This window comes from Pseudopodoces humilis, chromosome 5 (genome assembly GCF_049639895.1).
Source record: "Pseudopodoces humilis isolate 2021_Gansu_Grassland_sample_001 chromosome 5, ASM4963989v1, whole genome shotgun sequence".
NCBI lineage: Eukaryota > Metazoa > Chordata > Aves > Passeriformes > Paridae > Pseudopodoces > Pseudopodoces humilis.
The window spans coordinates 48,998,083-49,012,983 of record NC_142204.1 but is presented as its reverse complement, the minus strand read 5'-3'; the positions used below and the strand labels follow the sequence as shown (position 1 = coordinate 49,012,983).

General features: G+C 40.3%; 1 protein-coding gene across 1 annotated transcript; it reads right to left on the bottom strand.

Annotated features, from left to right (window-relative positions):
* Positions 1-3,113: 3,113 nt before the first annotated feature.
* CAV2 (caveolin 2) lies at positions 3,114-12,871 on the bottom strand. The gene is made up of 3 exons (XM_005519250.3): positions 12,674-12,871; positions 12,360-12,547; positions 3,114-5,291 (listed from the first exon to the last, which is right to left on the bottom strand). Exons 1-3 carry the CDS (start codon positions 12,824-12,826, stop codon positions 5,141-5,143), a joined length of 492 nt encoding a protein of 163 aa, XP_005519307.1. The 5' UTR covers positions 12,827-12,871; the 3' UTR covers positions 3,114-5,140.
* Between the last annotated feature and the right edge of the window lie 2,030 nt (positions 12,872-14,901).

The following is a 14,901-nucleotide window of genomic DNA, read 5'->3' as shown; positions in this document are numbered from 1 at the left end:
ACAATAGCCTAAGGGCTAGAAGACTCAAACCAACACCTGAGAAACTTGAAATCAGTTTTTGCCTGAGGTGTGCCACTGCATTTGGACTCACTCCTGGAAAAGTGTATTTTGGGAAGTACCTTATTCTGCTGATGTCCAGTTAAGTATATTTTAAGGAGTCTAAGACACACCTTTCTTTTGGGGTTCTGACTGGGCTTAGGTATGAGTAAGATGCCAAGCTGCTTAAATAAGGGCAGTTCTGGGCATGACAAAGGTAGAACTGTAGGTATTGTGGGGGGTTAGGGAAAGGGTGGTGCCTTCTGAGTTCAGACATGTTCCTAGTTGGGTGGCAGCTGGGCAGGGATTCCAGTTTTGGATCAAAATGCATTGCTTTTTCTCATCCCAATCCTATAGTAGGTGTGTACATCTTTTATTAGAGCTAGCCCCTGTAGGTCTTTAGCAAGATAGCTTATAACTGCCTTGACTAGAGAGGGAAATAGATTGAAAGCCTTAATTCTTAATTCACAAGGCAAGACCTTGTGCAAACCAAGTCCCTCTTCTCAACCCTTTGCAGTATCAAGAACCTTGAAAACTACTGAGCTGGACCATGGTCTGTGTCAACACTGTTCTGTACCATTCTTCTAGTTGTACTGTATTATTAAATGTTTTATAGAAAATGTCAGCCTATGGGAACTAGTCTCATTAATGGGACCTAAATACCCACTCCTTAAGGCTTATGTAGGATGGGCTTTTGGTCACTGCTTCTCTACCTAGGCATTGCCTGGTAAACCCTAGCTGATAGTTGTATCATTGTGATAGTTCTAATAGTGTAAAATAAAAAAGCAAGATCAGGTACATGGGATGAAAAGGCAGCTCTTACTGAGCTGAGGCAGTTAGAAAAATAGACAAGATTTCCTTACGGTTTGAAATTAAAGTGAATGTCTGTATTTTATCCCATCTGAGTGTCTTAAGTAGGATCTGATTCAGTGCTATGTGAAGGGGTCTGTCTTTCTCCCACTTGCAGTTGGAAGTGGAAGCTATATAACAGCCAAAACTGAAAGTCTAACACAGGTGACACTCACTCCTGGCATCAAGTTAAACCTGCCTCACTACTTTCATGAAACTCTATTTGCTTCCATTTGCCTTCCCAATTTCTGCAGTAAATACATCTTTTTATGTAGCAGAGCAAAGAAGCCAAGCCAAGCCCAGCCCAATATTTTGCATTAATCAGTACAGACTATTTTCTCTAGAGGATGATTCAAAGCAGGAACCTATCTTAGTTCCTCTGAATTGCCTCTCAGAAGACATTTTCCTTTTGTTGCAATAAGCTTAGGAAGATTAGTGCCACCAAGCTACAATTAGCCTTTATTAATTAGACTAATTTGTAAATCCTTGCATGAAGAAATAACCTGTAATTTTAATGCCTAACTGGTGGTTCAGTATCTCTAGAAGCATTCAACTCTAATTTTTATGAGCACAGACATCAGTCAACACTGGTAAAGTGTCTGGTGTTTGACCTTGTTCCATTTGCATTTTTATTTAAAAAAAACATCCCAAACAGATGTATTTTTCCTTTTTTTTTTTTTTTTAAGAGTTAATAAGACCAATAGTTTTATCTCTGCAGGTGGGGGAATGATCACACCCTGTGAAAATAAAGGACTTGCCATTCTTTGGCTTCCACTTAATAGAAGTGTGTGGTCTGAGGTCCCAGAGCTGCAGGGATGTTCTGAACTTTTTAGTCAGTGAATGCTTAAGTGAACTTTTTGGATAGGTGGGAACAGGCTTCTCCTTTACTAATACATCAAAGTTTCCATTAAGAATTTATTTAAATTTATATGGTGAACCACTAAGGTGGTGAAAGATAAGATACAATTATAAAAGTTTCAGAATCAGATTAGTAGCATTTTAGGAAACAGCTCTCATAAGGAGGCAGGTTAAACTTCTCTGTGAATTAAAATTAAGAAGACCATGAACACAAATCCAGGGTGAGTTCTGTGTGTTATGATCTTCATGAAAAACAGTATCTTGCAGGTCAGAACTGAGTTTCCAGCTGATGGTTGTAGACCTAATGTCTACAGTAATAAGAGACAAGCTGAAATCAGAACGTCTCACACTTATTGTTAATAGCTCTACCATGATGATGGGAAGTCTACTCTTGTTATGAGCAGTAACAGTTTCCCCATTCCACAGACATGAAAATGCATCAAAGTAATCTGAATCGGGTGTAAATTTTTTCCTACATTTGTTGCAGACAATGAGACTCAGTTTCTGGACTCCCTTGCCTAAATTCTCATTTGTAAGTTGCTTTTAAGGGATCAGCTGGGACAGTTTGTACTCATTTCAAACAAATTGGAGACAGACCTGCTCCTACATCATGAGCCCAGCTCAGTGCCAGTTCCTATTCAGTCCCTGTTGTCCAACAGTGCTGTGAGGTATTCACAGTATATGCTGTGCCAGACCTTCAGGATGTATGTCAGAACCATAAAATCCTGAGAATACTTGCCAGCCAGAGTTGCCTGGGGCAAATTCACACCTGAGTATTGGAGAGTCTGTAAATATTTATAGTTCCTTCCACTCCTTTCAGGGACAAAGTAAGAGTATTTGCCATGCATCTAATATTTTACCCAAAGTCTAAGAGTGCACTTTGTATTTTCTTAGAGTATAGGCACACCTGTTCCAGAGAAAGGTATTGCTATAAATAGCTAAGAAACCGAGAGCTTTAATTACAAGCTTGCTTGAGTCTTGTAGCAGCTGGAGAAATGGTGAAAAGAACTAATCAATGAAAAGCCTGAATCAAAATAAGAACTAACCAAACCATTCTACTTAATTGTCTGTGGTAGCTAGAGCCAGCTGACTTCAGTAAGCTATTTAAGAATGCACATGTCCAGGAATGCATACCATAAAATGATATATCTTTCTCTGGAGAATGGCCTCATTCTCAAAACTTAAAATCCAGACTTGGGTTCCTTCAAAGCTTAGGCTTTTATAGGGCTCCTTTGAGACACAAGAACTGGTATTGATTGATTTACTTTATTTTTCTCTTTTAAATGAATTCATCAAATGGATATTTTTCAGTGGAAAATATCTTTGTAAAACTCCTTGGATGCTGTAAAAGAAAATAACTCTCAAAAGAGTTCAAGCCTACCCTGGCCAATTTTTATTTTCAAAAGAGTTATTTCCATTTTTAACACAAGAAAGGTATTTTGAAGAACACATCTGAAAAACAAGCTAAATTGTTTTGCAGAATAAAAAAGAACAAGAGAAGTTTCCATGGACACTAATCATTAAGATCCAGTTTTTTTAAAGCCATATGAATCCCTTTCTAAATGACACAAACGCTAAAAATACTTTTAATATACAAAGATGTTCTTAATATACAAAGAACATACAGTGTTAGGTAGCTTTAATAGGCCAACAGACAAGAAAAGGAAAATTCTGCAGCTCATCTGTAAAGAAAGCATGCGCCTGTAAAAATATTAAGCATTATTTTGAATGCTGAAATTCTGCAGAGAGACCTACTTCAGAGAAAGCAATCATTCTGTATGGGCTTAACTGCCAAAAGAGATATGTAATTTTCTACTATAAATACGTTAAATGCAGTCGATAATAGTGGAACTGTATTGATACTCATTAATTTCTTTACCTCTCATGTATTTTGGAAGAACTGCATAGTATTCTATGCTGTTTGGCATTTTAAGAGTCTGTTTAAAAGCTGACAAACCTGAAAAGAAATGAAGTTGAAAATGGGAAACAGCTGATATTTATTATTTTATTAGATACCTCTTGTTTGATAAGAAATTTGAGACATCACTTTAGAAAATAACATTCTAAATCATACAAACATTTTACAATTGGAACTTACCATCTGTATTTAAATAAAACAGCAGCATAAGCCCACCAGAAGGCAAATATAATTTTAATGTAGCTCTGCACACATTCTGTTATTCTGGCTTAAAAATTCATATTAGGTGCATCGAAATTAGAAGGTGCATTAGAAGAAGGAAGGGTCTTTTTCAGGGGTTAAGCTTTGAAATAGTAAATAAGCAATATAGGGAGTCAAGTCAATCGGTTAGGAGAATAAGACAAGGATACGAGTACACTCGCCTTCTATGAGAGCTTGCTACCTAGTTAAAGTGCTAGGATAGGGTCTATTGTTTTAAATATCACAATGTTCACCCCAATAATATACAGAAATAGGCAGGGTAGCATTTATTACACACAATTTTTAATAAAAACCATTTCTCATAAACAGATATTTCCAAGTCTTTTGCATAATTGTGTATGAAAACACTTATAATCTTTGCTTTTACACACAATCATATATAATTAATATATTAGAATTGCACAGCAACACTCAAAATCTACTTAATTTAGAAAAGGAAATTTAAGTTATCTAAAGTAATTTTTGCACTGTCTCACTCTTGATGCTTAGTAAGTTGGTTAGAATTCAAATAGTAGAGAAACTATGCTTCATAAAAACCTCATCAACTGTCATTTACAAAGGTACAAAATATACAGCAAAGTTAATCTCTCATTAAATAAAATATACAGATTAGCTAATGTTACAGATCATTAGCTAACACCTTATTTTAAGGGATAAATTTCTAGGGAGCTTCTCCCCCAGTATAGGAGGATTACACAACAATTCCTTTCCCTGTATGTTTATGCAGTGAGTCACGTTCACTTTAACTGCTGATAACAGAGGACTGGGTTTATCATTCTACATAGCGAGGCCAAAAATGATCCCTCGTGGAACAGCAGTGAAGTCAATGTGAAACCCTAGAGATCAGTTTTGTTTAAGGTATCACAGACTATTCATTGATTTATTTATAGTAGTAACACCAGTCATTATCACTGTGGTGGCTTTTAATCCTCCATGAGAATTCTCCTGTAATCTACCAATCAACCTACCATTAAAATAAAGTGTTGCCAATATACTCCACAATCACTCTGCTGTTAAAATAGTGAGCTATGAAAACTGTCTACTAATTCTTAAATGGATCTCCCTGATAATAAATGAATTTTAATAAAAACAGCATGTTCCCACTTAAACCAGCCATTGTAATTTAACAGTTTGGAATGAATTGTAAGTACTTGAATGTTAGGTTAGCAAAGAAGTATAACACCAGCTACAGCTACAGCAGTGTCACATCTCTGATGTTTACTCTTGGTCCAGGCGTATATTAACCATGGCAAAGCACCGGCCTAGACTCTGAAAGAATGGTACAACAAAAACATCTGTCAGGCTCTTCCATACAGTTTGCACTGAAGGCAGGACCATGAGACAGGTTTTCACAAAAGGCACCACAACCCTGTAAAAGAGAAAACAAAAGATTTGAAGATTGGTGCTGCAGTATAGGGAAATCAGGATAATGAAACACAAGTGTGACATCTTATGGAAGAGAAGTGGTTCTTTAATTTTTATAACTTTAAAATACAAATATAAATATTTAAGCAAGTTTACTCTCTTGCAGTCATTTTCCATCAACTTTGTTTTGCTCAAGGCCTCACACCTGCATATGCATGTGGTCCTCTGGCCATAATCATTTATATACAACATGAGAGTGTAGACACCAGCTTTCTTTCAATGTATCTCTGCTTGCTAACTGGCAATTTCTTTACATGCCATTTAGAATTATGAACTTTTGCTGTCTCTCCCTGCTCCTGGCAGGGCTGGTGTACATGATCTGTTGAAGCCCTGCTGCCACCAGCCGTGGATCATCTCCTAAAGGAGATGTGTGCTGTGGTCATAGCTGAATGTGGGTCCTTAGGGGTTGGCAGAAACACCATGTTCTCCAGTTTGATTTACTGGAAACAACACCCTTTACAATCTGTTCTTGCTCTGCTGCCTCTTCTGGTGTTTCCTGTATTTGTCTGTCTTGCAGGCACACACAAGTGCACAGGCACACATGCACATCACACCATAGGTGTCTCATTCCTACCTATCCCTGCTACAAGATGCTACAGTAAAACAGAAAAAGGAAGGCAATATCCAGTTGCATCAGATTATTACAATACAGGTACACAGCACATGTCAGAAAAATGGGCTGATCCTGTAAAGTTCTTAATTTATGGGTCAGATATTAACATTAGAGTATGGTCAGAACTCTTCATCAGCGGAAAAGATCTTTTCATTCACTCAGGGTGCATACTAGAAAGTATTGTGCTTTCATCTCCTGAGCATTGGCAAGCATCTGGGGATTGCTCTCCATGGGTACCAATTCCAAAGCAATGCCATTACTGGTGGCTTGAGCCAAGCATGCTAACAGTGGAGGAGAGCCAGAAGAGTGGATATGTGATAACTGACCACACTATTTTAAGTTATTCTCCTTCCTTAATCATTTACTGGCCTAAACCTCTGGTCATTTCACTAAGCTGTTCTTACTTGGGTGCAGACAAACTAAATGTATACATAAATAATATTGAAGTTCTACTAGCGCAAGATTTTAGAAAAATCTCTCTGCCATACTGAACATATTTACTTTCTAAATTAGGTAAAAGAATATATTCCTTTGACAAAGATAATAAATTCTGTTTTACTTTACTGTTGCATTCAAAATTTAAGTTCCCAATCTTACATTTACATTATTCTTCTGCAGAACTTTCACTGACTTTTATTGGAACGACAGAAAATACATAATTTAATATTTCATTGTAAATATCAAAAAAAAGGTGCTGTGTATTTACAGTGCATACTCCTCAGATTAACAAAGTAGAAGAAATCTACCACATTTAAAAAATGTTGAAGGTTACAAATGTACAGTATCAAAATTAATTACTTTCAGTGTTTGGCTAACAGCTTTTGTCATACAAAGCAAGCCATATACTAGTATGTCAATGCTCTACTCAAAGCTAGCCCAGATGGATTTAAACAAGAATAGTTTTTCTAAAACCTTCTCTTTTGTCTCTGCTGAAACACCCCATATAGGACTGTGAGCATTACTGGAATAATGTGCCTCTAGTTTTAAACTGAACCCTGTAAACTATGTGTTTATAACCACCTATAATACCACTGCATATAGAATAGCTGGTTACTATAGAGTAAAAAATTAGGCCTTAACCTGTTAGAATTCAGCTGATAAACATCAATAATTAAAGGAAAAAAAAAAAAATTGCTATTTTTCAAAGCAACACAGGGAACGTTCCAGAAATGGCTATTCTGTTTGTGCTTAATTCACCTCTTTTTCCATTTCGGATAGTTTATAAGGAGTATGTAATTGCTCTTCGCTACCATCTATAATTCACTTGGCCAGTTTTTTTTTTAAAAATCTAACTGAACTGGAGAGAAGCAGAAAAGACAACATTTCTTTTGAATCCTCTGTTGACAGGATCACACAAAACACAAACTAAACAAATACCACAGTATGCAGAAGATTCACAGAAAGATGTAGAAGGCCGGAGAAGCAGTGATCATAATATTTGAAATTGGTACAGAGGTCATTCACACAGTACTGGAACTCAACCTATTTTGATAATTTTAAGCAAAAAGGACAGTAAAATGTTTTGGTAATGTTTTATAAACTTTTAGCACTGGTGATAATTTTTTTTTTACTTATGGTAAATGCATGCAAAATCCAATGTAGGCTAAATCCATAGGAAGATACATGAGACATGATAGCAACTAAAGCTAATTAATGTAAATTTCAATTTTAAAATGAAAGTTCATCTACTTATAGAAAAAATACTCAAACATCTTTCCTCAGAGGAGAAAATCCTTAACACCAAGGAGAATCATAAAAGTTATTTTCTAAGTTTTAGATTATGTGAGTGTGTGTATATACATATGTATTTACATATGTACAAGTCTGCATCCTGTTCTGCACAGGATACCTTATCCAACAGTGTGGTATTTCCAGGTTACCAGAGGGTGCAGCGTGCTTTCTGTGGAGTGACCACTCACACTTAAAAATAAATAATCAAATGCCATTAGAAGCCCTGCATTTGTTTTTGTGACCTGACAAATATAACATACCCATCCTTTGCTGTGTTTTTATCCTGATCTGCACTTTTGTTCACAGACATGGCAACTACCTGCTTGAGTAATGTCTAACAGTAAAATTAAAGTAGCATATCCCAAGGATATCAGCACTGATGCCATATTGGTACTACTACTGGTTTTACCATGTAGTACAGCACTGGGAAGAATATTAAAGGTCTGTTGAATTTGTCATCTAAACTGAAGACAGCTACCTGTATGACCTCTCATTGAATCTTGCTACATATATATTTTATAAAATACTTTTCCTTTGACCAAGTGGCATGAATTGTGTCTTTTGGGAACTGTTGAATTGAAAAGTGCAAATTACCCCATTTTTTTCTCCCTCCTATTCTATTTTCTCTTTATTCTGTTCAAGGCATGACACTGACGAAATGATACCCCTCAAAGTTTCTCACTTTTGTGAGAAACTAACTCACATTAGTTTTTCTTCTTGCTAAACCCTGAACAGACACTGTCAAGAACCAAACACCTCTTGGAAATGGCAGAGCAGAGTTTAATTCCCACTGATAATGAGAATCAACTTTTCACAGACTTGGGCAACAATGTTGGAACAGTCATGCACCATTAATTAAGATTCCAGCTTCAAAGTGAAGAATCACACCTTCTCCTGCAATGTTTTTCAAAATGTAATCTCAGACATGTCATAATACTATTTTTCAAATGCTCTATGTTTCTGTGCTTAATTTACCTAATTCCATGTACCACATCATGATTGTGAATTAAAAGTCTTGTATAGCTCTACAGTACAAGCAAGCACTGTGAAAAGATGGCTAAAAATTACCTAGCAGATGTACAGCTTCTTGTTGCATGCTTTTAAATATGTCCTCAGATTGTAGCTCTTAAGATTATTGATTTTTGAACATGGATAGAACACTTCTGGTTTTTCAGGGGGCTCAGGCAAAATTGTTATATTTCTTGTAGATCAGCGACTGATTCTTGGGACAGAATTGGGAGATTCCGACATAAGCACTGGGACAAGTGAGACAGTGGCTAACCACCAGAGCCTTTCATGACTCATACACAGTATTTGAAGTGCATTAAAATTAAATATTATGTTCCAGGACCTGGGTAGACTGGAAAAGGTAAAACAACTACAGAAGAAGCAAGACAACATCCACATACTTCCTTTTCCTAAACCAAGGGATATGTACTAGACATCAAAGAAGAAGCACCAAGGCAGCACCACCAGACTACAAGGTAGGCCTTCCTAGCTGTAGTGTAATTTATTTTGATTTCAAGCAGTCAGTAGGGACATACAGTTGAGTATGCTAGCAGTTATGTAAATGAAGTTGTGGAATACAAAAAGGTAAGAAATAATGTATGTCCATATCTACTTTTCATGTAAGTCTGTGGCTCTATCTTAGCACTGTGAATGGAAGCTCAAGAGGAGAAGTGCTGTGAATACCTACTGCTTTAGCTGATGATGACTAGAGAGCTGAGTGAGCCCATCTCAGATCCAAGACTCAAGTCATGGATCGCTGATTCTTAGTGTAAATATGCAATGTACCAGAACACTATTCTGATAAGACTACAAAAATGCATATATGAAATTCAAGTGTTCATTTCCAAGAGGTGGCAAACATGTGGCTTGGAACAAGAATCCATGGCTGATCTACAAGAAATATAACAATATTTAATGAGCCTCCTGAAAAACCAGAAGTGTTCTATTCATATTCAAAAATCAATAACCTTAAGAGCTACAATCTGAGGACATATTTAAAAGCTTGCTAATTTCACAGAAAGATGTTACAACTCAGTGTGGCCTGTATACTCTGTGGTGAGAATGACAGTCATCAGTAAAGGAAAAATGTGAAGTTGACTTCCTTGAACTGGCTTGTATGTAGACCACCAGCCCTCTAGCTGGCCCAGTTTCAGCCCATCAGTATCTTTCACCAGGTAGTGTGAAACTAGATTATAGCTCAACCAGCCAGTTTGGGAACACAGTATGCTCCATCTTTATGGTTAAAAATGAAAATTAAGTGTATTACTATATATTTCATACTCAGCTTTCTTTTTGCAGGTGAAAGACAACATTTACTATCAGGTGTAAAGGGGGAAATTCACGAGGTGCCCTTGACCATAGAAATGCTGAGTAAGGCTTATGTGGATTTTTAACATGCTGATGAAACTGCAACATGTGTGGCATCAACAACTTTCTGCTTGAGCACCTCCAGAAGTTGTTGAAACACTTTTGAACATTGCCCCAGGAAAGGCTCCTTTGCAGCACATCAACATCATCTCCTCACTGGTTTGGATGATAAAAGTGAAGCACAGAGACTCTGTGTGGCAGACTTCTGGGAGGGTTTGCCCCAGGGTTTTCCCATGACATTTAAACAGCTGAAGACAGAGTTACAATGGAATTCCCTTTCCTTGGTGTACAAAACAATGAGATACTCTTGGTTTTTTTGTTTTTTTTCCAGACCCAATGGGCCTACAAGGGAACTAGGACCCTATGTTTAGGGCCTCTAAACATGCACTGCTTTTGCAATACCCTCTGAAAAGCAGAAACATTGAACTCCTCACTTGTGTGATATTTGGAACATGAAGAGGTGCAGAGATGCCAACTTAGTCTCAGAGTGTTCCACCTTTGTGCTGGAACAAATCCAGCTTGAGTCTGTGGGAATACGAGGCATTATTGCCTTTGGATGGTGACACTGGATGGAGTCCAAGGGGATGCAGATAGCACTACTGAGTTACATGGTTCTTTCACATCCATCCCAGGTGCAAGGAAGATCAAAACGAAAAGATCAATTCTATGTTGACAATGAACCTGGACAAAGAAAATGATTTGTTGGGGAAGCAAGTGTGTTCACAGAAGGTTGAGAGAAACTTTTAAAATTAAGTGCTACATTCAGACAGTCCTATTTCACATGTACTGGGAACCCACAGTTCCTGAGATAGTCACTAGGGACTACGTGCATAAATAGCAACTGACCTCTGAGTCCTGGATCAGTGAAACTCAGTATCCATTCTGTGAAATCCAGACACAAGATCCTTCTAAAGCACAAAAAAAGTACTACAGTTTTGATGAATTTGGCATTGATGATTTTTTTCACAGATATTTCACTGCTGTAAAACTATATATACTCACCATATCCTTTTGCAATCACACTGCACACTATGGCACAGTGACAGCTGACAGATCTAAAAATCTGGGCAACGCTATGCCTATGCACTGCTTGTTTGTAACAATTTGGGAACAAGAGATGTAACAAGTGGGCATCTCTAAACTGCACTGCAACTCTTCTGGATATTATGTAAACACTATGCTCCAAAATTCAAGTTAATCAGTTTTCGAAGTGGCCTGACAAACATCACCAACACAAGCTTCCATAGCACTTTGAAAAACTGAAATCTGCACCCATGAGATTGCCACCACAGGTTCAGATAATCAATGTATTCCTAGGGTTTTGAGTTCACTTCCAGTTTCTGTATTCTGTTTTCCTTGACAAAAGGAAAAGGATTCCAGTGTTACCCCAGTCAAATTAGACTTTACCCAAAACTCATGTATACAGACAACCCTGCTTTGCAGAAATAATGTCAATAAACTGCATTCACCCCTTTCTCTACAGCCTTTTGGATTGTCAGTTCTTTTTTCAATCTCATTATTCTCCCTGCCTTTCTTCCTTCTGCACCATCATCTCCCTTTCTGGTCTCAAAGTACTCCTCCTGATATTTTGTGAGTATGTTATGCTTAAAGTGCACAGGTTTGGTGTGACATGGATGGCCACTGTATTTGCCTACGAACTTGTGCCATGGCCAGAAGCAGCCTTTCCTGAGATCAGCAGGGTATTTTGCTTAGGTGGAAGGGTTTTGGAGCACTGCATCTAGAGATAGCTATGTACCAGGTGCAAGGTACTGGCACTACATTTTATGGCAGTAACATAGAGACAGCTGGGCCTCAAAAGCTTTCTTCAGTCTGTGAGGGAAAAAATGAGAGGTAACGGTACTAAGAAGTTAGTAATAACTTCAGGTGTTAGTAATACTTCTGCCTAGATAATTCATTTAAAGTACACGTTTGAACCAATTCTGCACTTCAGTTTAAAAAACAAATTCAGTCACTATTATCACTCCAGAAGCCAGCCAAGGCTGGAATGCATTGCTGTAGGTGCCATCCAAGCGGGAATACAGGCTCTCTGCCCCAAAGAGCTTACACAGTCATGACAGACCGCTGGTAAAACCAAGGCAGGGAACTGAGTCACAGAAAAAAACCACTGTTTCCCCTTCTGTCCCCTTAGAAATAAAGCAGTTAATATTAGCTGATCTGACTACCGGTGTAAGGTCGGCGATCGGCGGCTGGGCAGTAATGAGTGCTAGAGGAGAGGAGTTCTGCGGAGCTGTCGGCAGAGCCCAGGCTCCGCCGGACACAGCAGGCGCTTACCAGATGTGGAGGCAGCTGAGCGTCGCGAAGACGATCCCCACAACCAGGGCCAGCGGTATGGCGAGGACCAGAGTCAGGACCTTGTAGATCACGTACTTGCTGAGCTCAAACAGAGCGTGACTGCAGATCCAGACCTTGTCGAAGGAGTGGGTGAGCTCGGGCTCCGCGATCACATCCTCGAACCCCAGCTGGAACAAGAGGAGGCTCTACCGTCACGGGGAGCTGGGGCGCGGGGAGCCCGCCGGGGACGCCCCTCTCCGAGGACCCGAGCCCCGGCCCCGGCCCCGCCCTCCCCGGCCCTGCCCGGCCCGCACCTGCAGGTGGGAGTTCAGCCCGTGGGGGTCGCGGTCCAGCTCGTCCTCCGCGCACTTCTCTGCCTCAGACAGCGCGGGGCCGCCGCTCCGCGGAAAGTTGTCGTCGTCGTCCATGAAGATGCGGGTGTCCACCTTCTCCGTCTCCAGCCCCATGGCGCTGCCGCCGCTGCGCGGCTCCGGCCCTGCCCCGTCCGCCGCCGCTGCCCCGCCGGGCCTGGGCGGGGGGGGGCTGCCCGGGGCACGCCCCGCGGGCCGCGCCGGGGCCGGCAGCGGCAGCTCCGTCGAGCCCAGGGAGCCGCGGGCCGGGCTCGGGGTGCTCCTCGCCTTGTCAGCCGCTTAGCGGGCGCTGAACCGCCGCCGGCGGGCGCTGAGCCCTCCCGGCGGGCCCTGAGCCCTCCCGGTGGGCGCTGAGCTATAGCGGCGGGCCGTGAGCTATACCGGCGGGCCGTGAGCCATACCGGCGGGCCCTGAGCTATACCGGCGGGCCCTGAGCTATACCGGCGGGCCCTGAGCTATACCGGCGGGCCCTGAGCCCTCCCGGCGGTCCGTGAGCCCTCCCGGCGGGCTGCCCCGGCCGCGCAGGGTTTTCCCGCTCGCCTGCGGTGCCCGGCTGTCACCACAGCCTCGCGCCCCGCGGGCCTTTGTCAGCGTTTGTGGCATGGCAACAGCAGAAACAAAAAGCGGAGGGGATTGTCCTCCGGGCCATGCTGGGCCGTGTCTGTGCCCCCTTTGCAGCTGTAGGGGAAACAGGGAAAGAAGGGGGGAGGAGAGGTGAGTCGCCACTGCTCACCGAGGTTCCCGTGTCCGGCCTCACTGGCCCGTCACACTCCAGCGGAATTTACTTGACTCGTGCTGCTTAAACTGCCTAATTTTTGCTGCAATAAAATACTGCATCTGTCATTACAAGTATTTTCATGCCTTCTTTGGGTTTTAGCTTCAGTCCATACAAATGATTTCCTCTGTTTTATTCGAGAACATGTTTTAAACCAAAGAGTGATCTGTATAAAGTCACTAAATTATTGTAAAGACTGCTAAAAGTACCTGATAATATTGATACGCAGAGTGATCTCATGAGCTGCCAGGAGTTAATTCTTGCTGCATTCAATAACCACAGTTGCCTGTCAGTCTCGGAGAGAAGTGATATTATTAATCAATCATCCAGGCCTGTTAAATTAAAGAGGAAGTTGCTAATTTTAACTTCCTTTAACTTTCACCACTACATTAAGCTAAGGGGACCTTTAAGCTTTAAAAAGGTCACAAGAAAATGATATAAAAACAACTATTTGCATAGGAAAATTTGCATAGGAAATCACCTATTACAATGCTCTGGTTCATACTGCATTGCTATTGTTGGAAACTTCTGCATCAAAGTTTTGCAACTTTTATGTGTAACTCGTATTGATGGGGTTTTTCTCCCATTCTAGTCAGCTTAGTGATACTGATCTCACATAAATGTTTTGGACTAGGTCTAAAAAGCCTGCAAATACGAGTTTACAATAGGTTCAAAGGCAAGCAAAGAAACAGCGTGATGACTCAAGACATACTTATGAGCTGCATTTCTACCCTGCTTCCCCTCACCCCTCCTGCCTTCCTCCATCCCTCTTTTCTCCATGAGTGAGAATAATAATAAAAAAAAAAAAAATTAGAGTTGAGGTTCAGCCCTACGCTTCAGGGTGCATCTGTCCAGAAACTGTTATTTTTTTGGTCTACTGATACAGGGACCTGGATGCAGTCCAAAAGCATTTGTCAGGTTTCTCGTAGCTGCTTGGGTTAGGCATAAAAATTTGCATTTGGTGCTACTGAAAAGCTGTGCCATGGCCATCCAAAAAAGCGAGCAAGGCTGTGGTAGGCTCGGTAGTTTTATTACTGTTTTTATACACATTATTGGAAAAGGACTTTTAGGAACTAGTTTGGAGTGGGATTATGAAAATACATCTTGCAACTCCTCTGAGGTGTGAAGTGCAGCATAAGGGGAAACATCTCAGTTCACAAACAGATTTTTGGAGAGCAAAAATCTTGGCAAAAAAGTTTTCATATCTGTCTTTGAAAAAAAAGATACATTTAGTCTCTAACTAATGTGTAATTTTATTGAAAAATGTAGCGTCCATTTAATTCTATATTTATTTTATAAGGCTGTTCCTGTTTAAGCTTTGAGTATTACTTTGATTACTGTAGCATTTTATTTACAGATACATACTGTCTTTCTTGATGAAGGCAGTCCTGTCAGT